This window comes from Neophocaena asiaeorientalis, unplaced genomic scaffold, assembly GCF_003031525.2.
Source record: "Neophocaena asiaeorientalis asiaeorientalis breed wild unplaced genomic scaffold, Neophocaena_asiaeorientalis_V1.1 scaffold148, whole genome shotgun sequence".
Classification (NCBI taxonomy): Eukaryota; Metazoa; Chordata; class Mammalia; order Artiodactyla; family Phocoenidae; genus Neophocaena; species Neophocaena asiaeorientalis.
This window is the reverse complement of record NW_020174050.1, coordinates 5,876,916-5,897,021: the sequence shown is the minus strand read 5'-3', so window position 1 is coordinate 5,897,021 and position 20,106 is coordinate 5,876,916. Positions and strand designations below refer to the sequence as shown.

At 36.1% G+C, this 20,106-nt stretch overlaps 1 protein-coding gene across 5 annotated transcripts in view; it reads right to left on the bottom strand.

Annotated features, from left to right (window-relative positions):
- MRPL1 (mitochondrial ribosomal protein L1) overlaps window positions 1-20,106 on the bottom strand; it is a 101,174-nt gene that overhangs the window by 12,632 nt on the left and 68,436 nt on the right. For all 5 annotated transcript variants that reach the window (XM_024754139.1, XM_024754140.1, XM_024754141.1 and 2 more), the window contains one exon: window positions 740-821. In XM_024754139.1, coding sequence (XP_024609907.1) covers window positions 740-821 — 82 coding nt within the window. The remainder of the gene's footprint in view (window positions 1-739; window positions 822-20,106) is intronic.

The following is a 20,106-nucleotide window of genomic DNA, read 5'->3' as shown; positions in this document are numbered from 1 at the left end:
AAAGAAGGTTAAACATAACGTGAGATTGTGTTTTAATTATACACTTGGTTTATAAAATGAAACATGACAGATTCCTATAATGGTAAGCCTGTAAGTGCATAGTCAAATGAGGGTTACAGACTCTTGCTTGCTTTCAACCAGCGGAAAGAGAACACGTTTGCCTGAGGAAGGACTGTGAATGGCAGGTAATACAGTGGGTACTACACGTGTTCCTAGCCTATGACACAGCTTCCACATCAAGTTTCACTGTTCTCCATGTATCACCCCATTTATAAATAGTGATTCTTGTGACATGATTAAAAACCTTGTTTCTTTTCTAAAATAAATAAGATTAAGAAAGCCAACTGCTAGTACCAGTGACAAAGTGAATGGTCTGGCTTCAAAATATCATCTATCTCATAAACGACTTTAGTTTCTGCTTAAACACTATTGTAAGTTTAAGGCAATCCGTTACAGTTTTCTTTCAAACTTTATTACATTTAATGGTAGAAATAATGTGGGAATTTATAAAGGTTTCACGATGTATTCCTTATTAATGTTAAAGAGGTCTCCTCTCCAAACAACTACAACTTCTTAATAAGGTCATTAGGAATCCTTTGGAGAATTAAGCTGTATTTCTTTAATCCCTGGAAATATTATTGCTATTGCAGTTGCATATTAACTGGATTGTTTTCTTAATATTTTACATTTTTAAAGTATCACAGAGCTACAAGGAAATCTTCCCCAGGGAACCACTTACCCAAATTCAGCGGTCTTTGCCTACAAACTTCACTGATAATTGCTTGCAGATTGGCAGCTATCTGGTCACTTGACATATCCAGCTGAAAGAAAAGGATGTATAACGTTAATGATGTGAAAGTGAGATGATAATACAATTTTTGGTAACTGTATCAATAGTTGTTCCAGACAGTTTTTTCAAATATTCAACTAGTGCAAATTATGTATTAGGAGACCCTACTGTGAAAGAAAAAAACTTCCATAACTTTTTTCAGAATACTACATTAACATGTCAAGACTTAATTACCTTTTAGAACACATTATAGCAAAGTGTTTTAAAGTTGCTCCACTTGCGATTCCTTGAATTCCAAGTAATTTCCCCAAAGCATATCCTGGGGCAGAATACACCATTCCCCCCACCCTTTCCCTACCACCAAGGAATTAGTGATATTTTTTCTTCAAGTTGTTTATTTTTTAAAATAAACTAAGAAAATATTTAGAAGTTAATGCTTTCAAAAGTCCAAAATGAAACTACGTGACAACGCACATTCACATAACATATCCCACACAGAGACATTTTCAAGATGCTATGCTAACACTCTAACTCTGCAATAACAATTATCCTGCTACTTAGTAAAAGCCACAGTAAGTAAATATATAGTGAATGAGCCCTATTCATAAAACACCTAAACCCCGCACACATCTTTGGAAAGTCCTTGAGTTTACCATTCAAATTCAGTGCATGTTATTCTTCTTAAATACACCAGTTAAAATCAGTTCTATTGCATTCCTATGTTTAGAGGATTTTGCACTTTGCCAAATGAATCCAGTTTTTGAAATTCATATAAAACTTACAATAGTGTAATTGGCAAAAATTAGAGAGTAAGAGTTCAAACAAGAATTCTATTTTCCAATGACTCTTGAGACCATTGTGAGAAATGTAGTACATAAGCATAAAGAGAATTCCTCCTGAAACAAATTATTCTCATCATCATCAGACAACATTTATTCGACATTCACTTAGGCATGATGCAGTACCAAACCCTAAATGAGAAGGCTTGGGCATTACTGGAGGAATTTTCACTTTATGCCAATCCACAAGTGGGAGTTTGGAGAGGGAAAAAAATCAAGCAATGCTTAGTTCTCCTTATTAAATCCACAGAACTTACAGACTTTAAGTTGTATTGAAGTAGGTAGTTCACTGACAGACAGGGCACCTTACATTTGCTATGGTAAAAAAAAAAGAAAACAAAACAAAACACCAAGAGTATCAACATGTGTCCTTTCATTCCTCTCTTAATTCTCCACTTTCCCTCAAAATGTCCTCCTTTCTATTACCAACTTAAGTAACCAACACAGCTCTAAGGAGTTCCTTTACCCTTTGTAAAGACCTATACCTACCTTAGATTTGGGAAAGCAATAGATACAAGAAAAAGCAAGAGGTCCAGTATATCTTCCTTGATAGTTATAAGCTATACTGTTGGACTGTATATACTAAAAGTCTCAGATTTTTGTAACTATACTTTCTGCAGACTTATATTGCCATTCTTACAATAACCTAACAACATAGGCTTTAGAAATGCAAAACAAAAAAACCCAAACAACAACAAGAACAAAAAAGAAATGCAAAACAGATGACTTCAATGGTTTCATTAAGTTTTAAAACATACAAATTGTCTTAAAATATAGTTTAGGGCTTCCCAGGTGGCGCAGTGGTTGAGAGTCCGCCTGCCGTTGCAGGGGACACGGGTTCGTGCCCCGGTCCGGGAAGATCCCACATGCTGCAGAGCGGCTGGGCCCGTGAGCCATGGCCGCTGAGCCTGCACGTCCGGAGCCTGTGCTCCGCAGTGGGAGAGGCCACAACAGTGAGAGGCCCGCATACCGCAAAAAACAAAAACAAAAACACCCAAAAGTATAGTTTACACTTTTGTCCAAATTTTAGCACCTCTAATTATCAGTACTATGTCCTCTACTGAATCTTAAAATATATTTTTAGCCATAATACCTCACTTTACTTTTTCTTTTAGATATTTTGTAAAATTATGAAAAAGATATTTTATGGGCATAACTTGGATTACACAATTGACTACTGATGACAAAGAGCTATGTAAAAAAAAATGTATGCACGAATGCATGCATTTTATCAAAACTTGCATAGGAAATTTATTTGGGCCGACAATGATCTAGAGATAACTCAGGAAAGCAACATTTACAAGCTTCTCCATCTATATCTCAGTTGCTCTGTTCTTCCAGTAGTGCTTTTCCACACCGTAACATTCTGTGGCCTGACAAAGGTAAGGAGGACCATTTTGAGGATATATTATCTGTTAGATTCTCAATAGCAGAGCATCAGACTTGGCAAAGCAGGAAAAAAGTGGGGCCTGGGGGAGTGGAAGGGGCTGACCTTGAAGGCGATACTGAACTATGTTAAGCACTGTACCTGTGTGTGTACATATGTGTGTATTTGAATATATAATAGTCACAACAGTACCTATGTTTAGCTAAAGTGATTGTCCACTACAGGGCAAAATAGTTATTCCTTGTTCTGTAGCATAAATGTTTTTAAGAAAAGACTGATTTACTGAATCCTCCCTTCTGCTTAACATCCTTATTATATCAGAAATAACTCCCTAAGCAGACTAAATGGAAGACTTCCCAAAGATGTCAGGGGGGTGGCTCAATCGATACAGCTGAACTATACCTCTTGGCTTTAACTCTCAGATTTTCCTCTTTCTATGCAATTCCTAACCTTTGTTTTCAATCACTCTCTACCATTATGAGAAAACTAAAAAACTGTGGTCCTTAACCATTGTTTGTCCCTTTGAGATGCAGACATATGCAGGATAAACTATAGTCATGAGAGTGTCTAAGACAGTGATTCTTAAACTTTTTCCGGGTTATCAAAACTTGCACCAGAAAAATGCACACAGGCACACAAAAATTTTAGCCTATGCTTTTAGGGTCTTCGAGGATTCTTTGAATAAAAGAAAGGGGAAGAGAGAAGAAAGGCTCCTGAGGAAAGGGGCTCAAGTTAAAAGGGCTACACTCTGAGAACCACCAGTGTCGCTGTTTAATTCGGCTCAAATACTTTGAAGGACTAAGGACAACAGTATGGAAAAAGGATTCAACTTAATTTTCTACGTTTTACAGAGGACAAAAAGAAAAAGAAAAGTGTGTGTGCACAGTTTTTAAACAATCATATTTTCCACCTAAAGTGGCCAGCTTCTGTCACTGTAAATGTAACAGCCTCTAGATGACTGATCATCTCTAGCCGGGAACTGCAGAGAGGACTGCTGCTTTGGATAAGCACTTGTTAGAACACCTGACCTCCAAAACCCCTTCCAAGTGCAATGTTCTAGGGTTACAAATAGGGTAGCCTGGCAATGGTTTCTGCAGGTGGGCCAATACTCAATTCCCTTGACTCCTGAAAGTCTACACCAAGAAAAGGAAGACAAGACAGTCTGTGTATCTCCTATACAACATTAAGTAACAGCAGTAGTAGAAGTAGTAGCAGCAGCAGTGGCAGCAGTAATAATAATAGTAATAATAATAATAATAATCGAGCAGCTCTATTTATTGGGTGCTTACTCTAAGACAAACTCTGTTCTAAGCATTACATAGATATTCTCATTCATTTCTCCCACGTATCCTAAAAGATGGGAACCATTATCATTCTTTTTTTTTTTTTTTTTTGCGGTACGCGGGCCTCTCACTGTTGTGGCCTCTCCCGTTGCAGAGCACAGGCTCCAGACGCGCAGGCTCAGTGGCTATGGCTCACGGGCCCAGCCGCTCCACAGCATGCGGGATCTTCCCAGACCAGGGCACGAACCCGTGTCCCCTGCATCGGCAAGCGGACTCACAACCACTGCGCCACCAGGGAAGCCCTATCATTCCTCTTTTACAATTAGAAACTGAGACTTAGAAAACTTTGTAACTTATTCAAAAGCATGCACATGATAAGGAGTGGCTCAGCAGCTATGTGCATGAGCTCTAAAGGCAGAGAAATGTGACTTTGAACCTCATTTCCACCATTTATTAGCTTGTAACCCTGAACACAGCTAATAAGTGTTGGTAATCCTTAATGAAAATTAAAGTGTCAGTTGTCTGGGAAACACAAATGAGTTGGTTATAAACTAAGGGGAGAAAAAGAGGAAACTAAGTGAAATACTGAAAGGGAAAGAATATACATTTAAGTGGGAAAAATATGAATTTTTCTTTGCACCTAATGAATCCTTTCCTACCTTCCCAGTTTTTAGATGTTAACGGCGTACAATTCAGCAACATTTACTTGGCCTTCACTCTTTGTTGAGCAACATGCTAGGGACTAGGAACAGAAAGATGAGTAAGATACAAACCTTAACGTCAAGGAGCTCACCATCTGGTCACTAAAATACAACATGACAGGTGCTACTCTAATCAAATGAACAAAGTGCCACAAGGGTAGAGAGGAAGAAGTGACTGCCTTTGGCAGAGAAGGCTTCACAAAGGTTATATTTAAATTGAGTCTTTAAGGATGAAAAATTCTGAAGGACAAAGAGGATCTTCTAGGCAGATGGAGCAGCAAGAGGTAATGTGAGAACAGGTGGATCAGGTGACCAGAAGGCAGCTCACTATATCTAGGCCCAGGGTTGCAAACTCAAATGGCTACAGTGGCCACAGCAGGTAACATGCATGATTGAAGAGGACTGGGTTTGAGTGCATATGCATACAGGACCCACGGGGCACAGGCTGTGCATAGGTGGAGAGCACTGCTCCATAGGGAAGAGGCAGCAGCCACGGAGTGCTAACAGAATGTTACACTGAGGGCTCTGAGGCCGGTTTATCAGAACTCTTGACTGGTGAAGAACAACTAGAAATCTGGATTTCTATGTGACATTATCTAGTTTTTAAATGCTGAATCAATAAAACAAAACAAGTCTGGGGGCCAAACTCAGCCTGTAAGCTGCCAATTTGTAACTCTAGACTTCAAGCTGCATCACTGAAAATAACAGGAAATCCTGAATTTGAACTGGACATAGTGATTTGACACTAAATTATAAAAAGATTCGAATGTAAAGCTAAACATTTTAGAATATATTCTGTCAACAGTGAGAAGCTACTTAAGGTTTTTAAGCAGACAAATGGTATTTCTGGTTTACGTTTTGGAAAGAATTTTAGAGGAAGGGTGTAAAACAGGAGTTGGCAAACTTTCTCTGTAAATGGTCAGACAGTAAATATTTTGGGCTTTGCAGGCCTAACGGTTTCTGTCGCAAATACTCAGTTCTGCTGTTGTGGTGCAAAAGTCATCATAGACAATACATAAACAAATGACCACAGCTGTGCTTCAAGAAAACTTTACTTACAAAAACAGCTGGAGAGCTGGAAGTGGCCCACAGGCCACAGTTTGCAGACCTCTGGTGTGGAAGACAGACCAAAGGATGTCTGAGAAAGTGAATGGGCAAAAGAAACCATTACTTTTTGCTAAAGCAGAAAAGATTTTTGTTTTGTTGTGTTTAACAGAAAGCTTTGTTGGGTGCTGATAGACTTTTGGTATCCTACAATGCATCTATTATGCAGACGAGGCAAAAAAAATGTTTTGTCAAGCTAAGAATTGCATTGCCATTTAAAATAAAAGTAGGAAAAATGCTTAGCAACTGTTTCAACAACTGCCGTAAATTTTATATATGCACTTGAAACAAGATGTTGCATGGGGCCTTTCTGGAAGTTTCTTCAGGACTGACGACCAGGGCCTAAATCTGAAAGCAAAAAAGGCATGTAGTGCGTGCCCTATATTTTAAAGAAAGATGCCAACAATTAAGGCCGAAAAGTTCTCACCATAATCAACAACCACGCTAAGGAGAAGCAGGCCAAGAGGCAAGGCTCCAAGAGGCTCTTGTGTAGAGACTGGGGGCACTGCCAGAAGAATATACTAGTTTGCTGAACATATGCTTGAAGGACATCAAATAAGTAAGAGCTGGTCACTGGCCAGAGAAGTGGCAACAACCAAAGTAGGGACCACAAATACAGGCAGATAAGACGGGGCAGTTGCCACTTCTCCCTTATTCCCTTTGTTAAGCCTCTACCACAGAAGAGTTAGGCCTGGAACAGGGAGTAGGGTGAGGTATTTAGAACTGAATCAAGTCACTGCAGCACTCTACAGTCTAGAGTGGGAGAAGGTGTGAGTGAAATTTTACTAAGCCCTCCCTGCTTCAGATCACAAGCTATAAAAGCCTGGTTCCAAATTGAACAAGGAAAATCTCTGGATAGCAGATCACATTTTTGAACTGAATCTCACTGCACTTTTAATTACTGAGAGCCACTAGAATTATGCCTGTCACCTAACATGCCTGTGCATAACAGAGAAGAAAAATTGTACATGGCACACTTGGAATCGGGGGATGGAGAAGACTATTTCATGTTTGTATTCCATTAAATTCAGACTTTTCAATAGAGCTGTACATTTACACATAGACTGTATTCTGTGCACATGAGAATTTATGTGAATTTATGTTCAAAGGAATCATGGTTATAATAATGAGTGATACTGGAAACAACCTAAATGCCCAAGAAAAGGAGTAAAATTGAATAAATTAAGATATATCCACAATACAGCTATGAAAATAACACTCTGTAAGAATTTTAATGATTTTGGAGAATATTCAAGATAGAGTATTTAAGGAAAAGAGAATAGAAAACTCAATATATAGTATGACAGCAATTACATAAAAAATAAATGCATAGTGCCTTGCAAATCTCCTCCCCTTTCCTAGAGCCCTGATGATATGCCTGCCTCCTATCCCTTAAAATTCATTTACTCCCCTCCCCTCAAGGAGAAGGTGTTTTTAGGGCTCAAGGCTTCCCTTTTCCATTCCTTCATCAAGGTTTCTGAATAAGGTTTCTGCTCTGCTACACACACACACAAATGCATGCATAGAGAAAGAGCAGTAATGAAAAGCACTAAAATGTTACCAATTGCAATTTTAAAATAACGTTTATATTCTTATTTATGCTATTCAGTATTTTTCAAATATTATTATTATGTGCATGTTATCACCTGTTGATTAAAAAAAAAAAAACTAGTTTTAGTTTAGCATTTTAAACTATAAAACCAGTCCTTTAAGATGCTATAAATGGGGCTTCCCTGGTGACACAGTGGTTGAGAGTCCGCCTGCCGATGCAGGGGACACGGGTTCGTGCCCCGGTCCGGGAAGATCCCACATGCCGTGGAGCGGCTGGGCCCGTGAGCCATGGCCGCTGAGCCTGCGCGTCTGGAGCCTGTGCTCCGCAACGGGAGAGGCCACAGCAGTGAGAGGCCCGCGTAACGCAAAAAAAAAAAAAAAAAAGTCATACAGATGGAATAATTACATGTAACCTTCATTTTCTTTCCTCCATAATTCACATTGTTGTACAACTCTGACCACCATCTATCTCTAGAACCCTATCTCCTGCATCTAAAAGTCTGTACCCATTAAACACTAACTCCCCATTCCCTTCAACCCGCAGCCGCTGACAACTACCATTCTACTTTCTGTTTCTATGAATTTAACTGCTCTAGGTACCTCATATCATATTTGGAATCATAATATTTGTCCTTTGGGACAAATATTTGGTGGAATCATGTATTTGTCCTTTTGTGACTGGCTTATTTCATTTAGCATGATGTCTCTAAGTTTCATTCATGTTGTAGCAAGTGTCAGAATTTCCTGCCTTTTTAAGGCTGAATAATATTCTACTGTATGTACATATGCATTTTGTTTATCCGTCCAGCCTTAGATGGACACTTGGGTTGCTTCCACCTTTTGGCTATTGTGAACAATGGTGCTATCAACATGGGTATACATATACCTGAGTCCCTGCTTTCAATTCTTCGGGGTATATATCTGTAAGTGGAATTGATGGATCTTATGGTAATTCTGTTTAATTTTTTGAGGAACCGCCACACCATCTTCCACAGCGGCAGCACCACTTCACATCCCCACCAGCAATGCTCGCCATTCTCGCCAACACTAATTTCTGTGTTTTTGGTAACAGCCATTTCAGTAGGTGTAGTGCAGTATCTCATTTGGTTTTAATTTGCATTTTCTTGATGGCTAATGATGCTGAGCATCTTTTCATGTGTTTATTGGCTATTTGTATATCTTATTTGGAGAAATGTGTGTTCAGATAATTTGCTCACTTTATCTTTTTATTATTGAGTTATAAGAGTACTTTATATATTTTAGATACAAGTCTCTTATCAGGTATATATATAGTTTGCAGATATTTTCTGCCATTCAGTGGCTTGCCATATCATTCTGTTGATAGTGTCCTCTGATGCACAAAAGTCTTCTTTTGATAAAATACAATTTATCTCTTTTGTTACCTGTGCTTTTGGTGTCAGTATGTAACCTTTTGAGACTACTTTCACTCAGGTTACAGTATGTAACCTTTTGGGACTGACCTAAATTGTTGTGTCTATCAATAGTTCATACCTTTTTTTATCACTGAGTCATACTCCATTATACGGATGTACCACATGTTTTTTTTTTTTTAATCCATTCACACATAGAAGGATAACTGAGATTTTTCCATCTTTTGATGATTATCACTACAGTTCCTATAAATCTTTGTGTTCAGATATTTGTGTGAACGTTAAGTTTTGATTTCACCACAAATGTTTCAACTCTACGGGAATGGAACTGGTGGACCTTACAGTAAACATATATTTAGCTTTACAAGACACTATCAACTGTTTTCTAGAGTGGCTGTATTATTTTGTATTCCAACCATCAATGTATGAGAGTTTCTCCATAATCTTGCCATTTTTTAAAAAACTAATTTTCTGCACAATACTTCCTCCTTTCCTTTTGAGACACCGATGATATGAAAGTTAGATCTTTGTTATCGTCCCATAGGGCCTTGATGGTCTTTTTCTTTTTTCCTATCTTTCATCTCTGTTTTTTAGATTGAATAATTTTTATGATCTACCTTCAAGTTCTTTGACTCTTTCCTCTGTCACCTCCACTAATTTCAGCTCCAGAAGTTAACACATAATTTTTATGAGATCCCTTTCCTAAGTACCCCGCCCCTTGATATCCCCAGTACTTTCTGGTTCCCTGAGGCTCTCCTTTTCAGCACTCTGCCCAGAAAGCTGAGGTTTTATTTACATTTTGCCTCTTACTTCCTCCAACTGTTTTGGCAGTGGGGGCCAACTGGCAGGAAGACAGAGAAGATAAGAAAAGGGTGCATGCCCCTACCTCTTGAGACCATAGATCCTCCAATCAGAAAGTGAGGCAACCCCCTTTCTCAATTTTAGATACCTGTGTCTTCCTCTGCACCCACTGTCACTGTTAGGAGCCATGATCTCTATTTCCCAAGCCTGAGGTAGAGGGCTTCTCCTAGAGCTCTCCTGGGGCTCTCTGCCTGCATTGATGTCTGCTTTCCGGTTTCAGGCTATGTTGAGACCAGGCCATGTGACAACACAAAAGGAAAAATGGCAAACTCACCACCAGTTTGGAGGTACTTCAAATTCTGGTCTTCCCTAATTCACCTGCTACTATTGACTTTTCAGAGTCTTCAAATAGCTGCTCCATGCATTCTGTCCACGTTTTATAATAGGTGCACTCACTGAGAGAGATAGGGTGTCATGTGATTATTACACCGTCTCACTTGGAACCAGAACTTCCCAGGCTTATGTTTTATATATTTATATTTTAGGGTTGGCAAACTTTTTCTGTAAAGGACCAAAGAGTAAATATTTTAGGCTTGGAGGGTCACATATGATTTCTGCTGCATATTCTTTTTTTTTTTTTTTTTTTTTTTTTTTGCGGTATGCGGGCCTCTCACTGTTGTGGCCTCTCCCGTTGCGGAGCCCAGGCTCCGGACGCGCAGGCCCAGCGGCCATGGCTCACGGGCCCAGCCGCTCCGCGGCATGTGGGATCTTCCCGGACCGGGGCACGAACCCGTGTCCCCTGCATTGGCAGGCAGACTCTCAACCACTGCGCCACCAGGGAAGCCCTGCATATTCTTTTTTTATACAACCTCTTAAAAGACCATTCTAAGCTCACAGGTGGTATAAAAACAGACCACGGAGCCACTGTTTTCCAACTCCTGTGTTAGAATACATTATTTATCTCCAAGTATGCAAAAATTCATGCAAAGACGAGTTGTAGTATGATTTATGCTTTACATCACTTTAACAAATCAATATCTTTACCAAAATCTATGGGTGTTGTAAGGCAAAAGCAGCCTTCATCATTGCTCATGATAAAGTTGTCTGAAAAATCCGTAATTTTGTGCTACATTTAATATATTTAATAATTCATAATAGGATCTTATAGATGTTTTATTGTTTACTGTAAATGCTATATTACTAAATGTTATTATTTGTTTAGAAGAAACACTAATGAAAATCGCAGGGAATTATCTTTCAGATCCATTCAATTTCTTCTACAAGGATTTGGATAAAGACAGAATTCGGTAAAAGCTATCATACTTTTCACTGCTCTTTGAAATAAAGCTAACAAAAGACAGCTGTGTGTGCAGTATACTGACAATTACTTATTAACCAATGGGTTGGCAAACAAAGGAAAGCCAGTCAGTTTACTTCCCTACTGCATGTTATGTCACATATTTTTCACCGTGTGTCATTCTATTGATCAATGATCACTACATTGTTGAGTTACTTGCAATGAATGAAAAAGCAAAGTTAGCTGTTTCTCTCAAATGGTATGGTTTTTCCTACGCTATTATTTATATCTGATTGAAGGGGAGAGTCACACTTCCAATCCTAAAAGTTCTGGGAAAGTATCATCTGATTTCATGACAGTATAGATAAGAAAACTAAAAATGATAATAAACTATTTTTAATTCTAATATGACTACTGGTAAGAACGCTGATAAAAATCCATACAATGGATATACCCTAAAATACTACAAAGACTATTCATCCCAGTTAAATAAATATACATCTCTCACAATAAACCATCAAGCAAAATGCTGGCACATACTGGGTCCAGGATAAACATTATTTTCTCCTCTTTCTTAGCCCCATACTTTTAGAAATCTAAGATCTACTGCCAGTCTACCTCCTTTATTTTTATTGAGAACTAAAAAGTACAGAATATGACTTTTATATTCTACAGTTTATTTTCCACCTTTAAATTTCCTTATCTATGACACAGTACACTGCAATATACCCAAAATAATGCAACGAAAGAAAAGTTAATCATCAACTGGAAGAAATGGAGGAAAAGGAGGGGAAGTGGCAATGAGCCATGAACCAATGAGCTGCCTCCTTGTATCCAACTATTGTTTGTACCTAATTGATTTAAGCAATACTCCTTGCTTGCCACTTTCTCAACTTGTGGATCTAGATGCTTCAAAATAAGGCTTCATTTTCCACGCTCTACACTACTCACATCTTGTTTAACTGAACTCCAACACATTCACTTTTCCTGTTCTAACATGTTCGCTAAAACTGAAGGCTCTGATTTCAACAAAAGATTTTACTATGTTTATATTCCCTTGCCCTGAACTTGTTTATTTTTGTTACCATATACATCATCTTTTATCAGCTGGCAAGTTGACAATATTCTTGCCACAAAACAATTCACTATTACACAAGCAAAACATAGTGATACACACCTATGAAGGGACCATGTCTACAACTTTAAAAAGAGGGGGGAAAAGCACATCAAAGACACTGCCTTTATATTAAGTATGTCAAAGATCCAAGTATATTTGAAACCCAGACAAGAAACACTAATTAAATCAGGTTTTGGCATGATTTATTATAAACAGAAATCTGAGATGTCCTATCCTGTTTTTTTTTTTCTTTTAAGAAAATGGTTTGATTTGCCAATAGCATTATTATTTACAAGTCTTCAAAATCTGGATATCTACATGATTGTAAAAGGGTTCCAGTTGTTTTTCCTTTAATGCTATGATAACCATTCATGTCAAAGCTAGGCTATTATATTACATTTAAAAGATGGTCTTCAAAATTTCAATCATATTTAATGAAGTTCTTAGAAGTCTTCCTCAATCCAAATTATTTAAGAATTTATGTTCTAATTCAATATTAATAAATTAAAAGAAATAGCAATAGTTTCTAAATTAAAACAGAACAAGTGGCATACATATTTTGAAAGTATAGTTTCTTTAGAATACTTTACTCTTTTATTTACTTAAGTTGATTTCACAGGATACTAGTAGGAATCCGTCTTGTGACATAAGAAAATAAATAGGAAAAATAGGACTCCACTCACAGGAGGAATCAATGTTTCCAAATAAACTTACTGACACCACTCATTTGGAATTAGTAATAATTCAAAGACTGTCAAATATGTTTTAAAAGTTTTATGATGTAATGAATGTGAATGTAATGAATATGATGTAATGAATGTGATATAATGAATGTGAATTGAGATTACAGGAAAATATTTAAACATCTTTAGAGAACATTTACATTAAAAACACTGTTTAATATAAACCACTGATTTGTTAATTATATAGCATAATTAACTGAGGCAGCTCCTATCAAGCAACATTTTTGGATCAGATACTCTATGTTATCAAAGTTAGTTGTATTTCATTGAAAAACTAGTCTGTGGTATTCACTTTCAACTAATTCACATTAATTTTCCCATAAATTTAATTATATTTTTCATGTCTTTCCAACATGTAGGTGGATGAACAAGGAGGTAGGGAAGAGTAGAGAAGAGGAAAAAAAAAAAAAAGAGAGATGGAAAAAGAAAATAGAAAAGAAAAACTTCAGAGAGCTATTAAAAGAAGGAAAAATTAGGGCTTCCCTGGTGGCGCAGTGGTTGAGAGTCCGCCTGCCGATGCAGGGGACGCAGGCTCGTGCCCCGGTCCGGGAAGATCCCACACTCCAAAAAAAAAAAAAAAAAAAAAAAAAAAAAACTACATTAAAAGAAACCCCTACAAATAATAACAATTATTTTAAAATCATGCCAATTTTCATCAAAGTACCAGAAATGAACTACTTCTTCATCCAGAGACTGAAAAAGTAAAACCACCATGAATGTTCAAATGGGAAGGAAAATATTACAAAGCTGCTCAAAAGCCTATTATAATTATTCTTGAATTAATCCTCATCTAATCTCCTGCCTAGATTGGTGGCCAGAATTCTGAGAGCAAGGTAAGGGAAGAGGACTGGGTGGGGAGGAGGGAAGGATTTCTCAACATTCCATATACATATATTCACTTAATCTCCCTGTTTTCAATTTTCTCAACTCCTGATCTCCCCCAGTAAGAGACCTTTGTTTTAATCTTTCCCACCATCTGCTAGCATGGGAAAGGACAGTTACCCAGGGTCATGAAATATGTAAAACTCTTCAAGAGTTTTCAACTAATCCTATTTCAGAAGGTTCTTGCCCCATCCCCACACATACCATTAACACTCAGTTCCAGAGATATCTAGAGCCAGATCCTAGCCTTTTTAAAGATCCTGAAATTTAAATTATATTAATATTTTGGCTTTCTCCATTGCTGACTTAAGATTTGACATTTTCTGATCAGTTACTACTGTGGTATGCATTCAATCCATCTTTACCTGGAAGCCTCAGAGCACATGTTATTTTCAAGTGTCCATGTGATACTTGGAAAAAGAATATTAATCTTATACTATGGGCCACAAGGAAAGTCTCGAGGAATCTTTTAAAAGTAGAAACTAAAAAGGATGCAGTCTTCAACCATAAGGCAGTCAAACTAGACTATAGTAAAAATTTTTAAAGTCAAAAAAGGTTCCAAAATTTTAAAATACTCTCCCAAATAAGAATAAAAAGTCCCATGGCAGATTATTTAGAAAATAATGACAAGAAAACTAAATATCAAGCATGTAATTAGAGGCAAATTCACACATTTAAACTCTTATTAAGAAAAAAAAAACTCACAAACCTCATATAAAACTTAGAAAATTATAAAACAAAACAAATCTCAAGATAATATAATAAAGAAAAAGCAAATCAATAATTTATAAATAGAAAAAAATAGCAATAAATTCTACAAACTGCACTAAAAAACAAAAGTACTTTAAAAAACATACACAGGATAGCACACAGGGAACTATATTCAATATCCTGCAATAAACCATAATGGAAAAGAATAGGAAAAAGAATGTATATATATGTATAACGGAATCACTTTGCTGTACAGTAGAAATTAACACATTGTAAATCAACTATTCTTCAATAAAATAAATTTTAAAAAACATATACAGAAGAATGTCCTATTCTTAGGCTATACATATAAATTATGCATATAAAATATTTGCATATTTTATATGCAAATAAGTGTTATGATGAAGTGTTATGATGTCTGCAACTTAATTTTAAGTGGTTTAGAAAATATAAAAGAATATCTACTATTTTCTCTAAGCAAACTACTTATCCTAGTTTTTCTAAGCAAATGTGACAAAATTGGTGAATCTAGGTGATGAGTATATAGGTGTTTGTTATACTATTCTTTCAACCTTTCCATTCATTTAAAATTTTGCAAAATAAAAAACTGAGGAAAAAGATATGCTGACATTGAGGGTATTTAAAAATAAGAGCTTAAGCTCTTTCAAGTAAGAGCTTAACTAAGCTTTATTAAGCAATAAATTCCAAGAAAATATGTAATGTTTCATTATTTTCTTACCTAAAATGTTATGAATATGATTTAATTTCTCTTTAGATTTTCTTTTCTAAAGCGCTATGAACCAAGGAGTCCCCAATGCTCTAAGGTAAAATGAAGATAGATCATCAAGATTCCTGATTTTATGGTGTTTCAGAAAATATTACAGTGAAAAGTCATTTTTAAAAGCTTGTATGTACATGTATACTTGAATTACTTTGAAGTGAAAAATTAAACAGAAAAAGTTGATTGGGCATGATCCTATAGAGATTCTGTAAGCATTTAAGAATAAATATATGTAGATGTTTTAATTGTGTAAATATGAAAGCTGGTATGCAGAAGTCATTCTTCTTTGTACTTATTCATTTTTAATGTTCTGTAAAGTGAAATGTGAAGTAATATTTCCCTAGATAAATGGATTTATGTGGATTTCAATCATATTCTAACTCAAATATCTGCATAAATATCAGCTTCAATAAAAAAAAAAAGGCTGATTGGAAATATAGCAGGTCCTCACTAAACATTCTTTTGAAAGTGTGGAAAATCCCACTAAGTTTCTGTGCTGACACCAAAGCACTTATAAAGGGGCCAAAACTACAAAAAATGATCAGAAACAGATTTTATAGTGCACTGCACCCTTGAAAAGGTCCACTGTGCATTGTAACACAAATCTACATTTTTATCCTCAAAGTTTATCTAACTTTATTAATCCCAGAAGATTTCTAGGTTAGACTTGATTTGAAAATCAAAGTCTAAAACCCACGAAAACTACAGTAACTATTTCTACATATGTGAGATTCTATTGAACTGGATTCAGACATAAAAGTTAGTTGCTACTTGAAAACATATATACAGAAACATGGGTCAAATTTTACAGGCTCTTTTAGGAGTATATATAATAGGCCATGAGAGTCATAATTTATTATGGTAAGAAATACTATGATAGGTTCAATACATCAAATAGGCACATTCCAAATCTTTCTTTAAACTACAGTTCATGTCCTTTCTTCTTGATAAATGCTCCCTACTACAAGTCCTAATGTACCGTATTTTACAGCTGTAGAATTTTTTTTCCTAGTGAAAAGTTCTATCTCTTGATCTCCACCACTCTCAGCAAATGAAACCTAACAACAACACTATCACCTCTGATTTTACAATATGTGAAGCAGGGCTTCCCTGATGGTGCAGTGGTTGAGAGTCCGCCTGCCGATGCAGGGGACACGAGTTCGTGTCCCGGTCCAGGAAGATACCACATGCCGCAGAGCGGCTGGGCCCGTGAGCCATGGCCGCTGAGCCTGCGTGTCCGGAGCCTGTGCTCCGCAACGGGAGAGGCCACAACAGTGAGAGGCCCGCGTACCGCAAAACAAAAACAAAATAGAAACAAAACAAAAATATGTGAAGCAGTCAATATTAACAAAAGTGAAAGAAGGAAGAGAGAGAGAGAACATTTTAGTTTTTGACAAATATAATGATATTATGTGTGCCTCTGTAAAATGGGAAAGTCAACATTAATAGAAATTTGGAAAGAACTTTTACCTTATAATAAAGGACAAGTTAAGAAAACCAATCTTACTGGCTTACAATCACACTTACAAGTGATCTGGAAAAGTAGGCTGGAGGCCAAGATTCTTAAATCAAACAAGCAATCTATCACTGAGAAAAAACAAAGCATGTTTCTGAGAGCCTCACAGCTGACATAAAATGGATTTGTGGTATGTTATAAAATACTAACAGACACCCTTTGAAAATTACTTCAAAGTCTTTATTCTGGCAGGTTTCTGCTATAATATCTGGACACTGTTTAGTTTTTTTGTGTAATGTCAAAATATACACCTGACTAAGCATTCTTATAATGAATAAAGGACAAGATTCTTAACTCTGACTCTCATTTTGTGAAATCCCAGGAAAGAAAATTTTCGCTTTCAATATTACTTTTAAGGACTGTTTGAAAAGTTTAGTGTAAATTAAATTTTTATAAAATAAAATACTGATTCACCATATATAATATATATTTTTACAAGGGTGTTTAGGCTGTAACATTTCTGGAAGCACAAGATAAAACTATTAATAGGAGTTCCATAAGAAAACAATTGCAGACAGATGGGATTTAGTGTTCCCTTATACAGTTTTGTAAACCGCTTTAATTTAACCAAGTGAATACTTTAATTTGAAAATTTTAAAATGTCAACAGGTTTATCTGGGCAGCAGAATTATTACTATGATATTGTTTTCTAAATATTAAACTCAGATTAATCATTTGTAAATTATCTAATTACTACCTGAAATTAAACTGCCATTTAGAATATATATACTGAGACATATTATGTCTCAATTTCATTTTTTGAGAATCTGCCTTAGTTTCATTTCTATTTCGTGGAAAGAGTCATAATTTAAATTTTTAAAAAACTTAAGGTCCAGTTGAAGAAATGTGCTTTTTCTCCCCTGTAAACTTTATTTTTAGTTTTATGCTTTAAGACTTTTCCCTTGAATCTGATCACTTAGCAACTCACTTTTATCCCAACCAACTTATTCTTCATGCCAAGGGAGAAAATAAATGGTGATTGCATAACAGCAATATAAGAGACTGAAAAATAAAATATTCCCATAATAGTCTGTTCTGTCAGCATGATGTTCAATATATCATCTGAATGACATTTTCACTGATATGAGTATTTTATCTGATAGTGCGTGTAGACATAAACAATTTCATGAATATGTAAACTATAGGTACAAGTGGTAGGAAAGATTAAGAAGGAAACTAATTTACCTGCAAGTAATGCAGACAAATGTTAGATACTGGCTGGCTATGAGAGCATTAGTAAAGTTCTGATATACAAAGGCATTAGTGGTTGAGTTCTGATATACAAAGGCATTACTGGTTGAGTTCTAATACCCAAGATGCTAATCCTCAAGTCAGATAATTAAGAAAGATCATTCAACTGATTGTATTTATCACTTTGATACAGAAGAAAAACCAGCTTAAACTACTCAAGAGCAATTTCACATTACAGCAGTATTAGAACTGGATCCTGAAGCAATGTGGCAGTACAGAATTATAACAAGGGAATTCTAGGTGATTTAACTAAAGTAAGATAGTCTCTCCCATACAGGCAAATAAAAACACAAAACTAATACATTTCACTCTCCCTCAAAACATCTTTCTAGATTAGGAGTCAGCAAAACTTTTCTCTAAAGATCCAGACAGTAAATATTTTAAGCTTCGTAGGCCACATATAATCTCTGCAAATTCTTTGTTTTGCTTGTTTTTTAAAACCATTTAAAACTGTAAAGACATTCTTAGTTCACAGGTTATTAAAAAAAAACAGGCCACAACTGGATTTGGCCCATGGCCGTACATCGTTTGTTGACCCTGCTCTGGATAGCCCCCTTTTATCCAAAATGAGGCGGACCCTGAATGGGCATGTAATGCTGTCAGTGCCCCTTCATCTGCACACTCATTCTAAATCAAATCCTTGTATCATACAGGTGGCAACAACAGAAAAAGCAACAACAAAAATAAACCTTTAGTATTTCCAACTATGTAATAAGAATAACATCACTCGTGGAAATCGCCAACTTTTAAGGAAGATATATTACTTTCTTTGAAATCTTTTAAAAAAATGTTACCTCTGATAATTATAAAAATAAATATTTTTATGGAATAGTTATATTGTATGAGATACAACTGTAGACAGATTTTTATTCCTTTTTCAACAACTTTATTGAGGTATACTTGATAACTTTATAGAGGCATATTTTGCATATTACGTTATTCACCATTTTCTAATTTATAATTCAATGATTTTTTAGTATGTTTATCAACCAACACCATAAGTCAGTTTGAAAACTGATGATCCCTGAGGCACATTTACTGTTTCCTCCCAATCCCTCGCCCCAGGCAACCACTAATCTACTTTTTGTCTTTACAGTTTCGCCCTTTTCTTGGACATTTCACATAAATGTGGTTTCTGCATCTGCTTTCTTTCACTAAGCATGTTTTTGAGGTTCATCCACATCATAGCATGTATCCATAGTTTGTTCCTTCTTATTGCTAAACAGTATTCCAAGGGATATGTTGCACATTTTTAAAGTGTCAATTTATTAAGTTTTGACATATGTATACACTCAAACCATCACCAGTCAGGATAACAAACATGTCAATCGTCCCCCAAATTCCTTGTGCTCCTTTGTAATCCCTCCTCCCCACCCCATCCCAGCCACCTTGTCCCCAAGGCAACTACCAGTCTAGTTTCTGTCACTATACATTACTTTGCATTTGCCAGAATTTTACATAAATGGAATCACACAGTATGTACTCTTTCTTGTCTGGCTTCTTTCATTCAGCATGATTTTTTAAAAATTCATTCATGTTAAAGCATGCATCAATTGTTTCTTTTTATTACTGTATTAAAGAATATTCAACTGTATAGACATAACAAAGTTTGTTTATACATTCACCTGTCAATGGACACGTGAAATGTTTCTGGGTTTTGGCTATTACAAATAAATCTGATACAAGCATTTGTTTACAAATCTTTGCATAACCATACGTTTCCACTTCTCCTGAGTAAATATCTAAATGTGAAGTAGTAGGATCATATAGTAGGTGGGTATTAAACTTCTTAATCTACCAAACTGTTTGCCAAAGAGGTTGCATCATTTTACATTCCCACAGCAGCATATGAACATTCCAGTCGCTCCACATCCTCACCAACGTTGGTATGATCAGTCTTTTTAATTTTAGTCATTCCAATACATGTGTAATGATATCTCATTGTGATTTTAATTTGTATT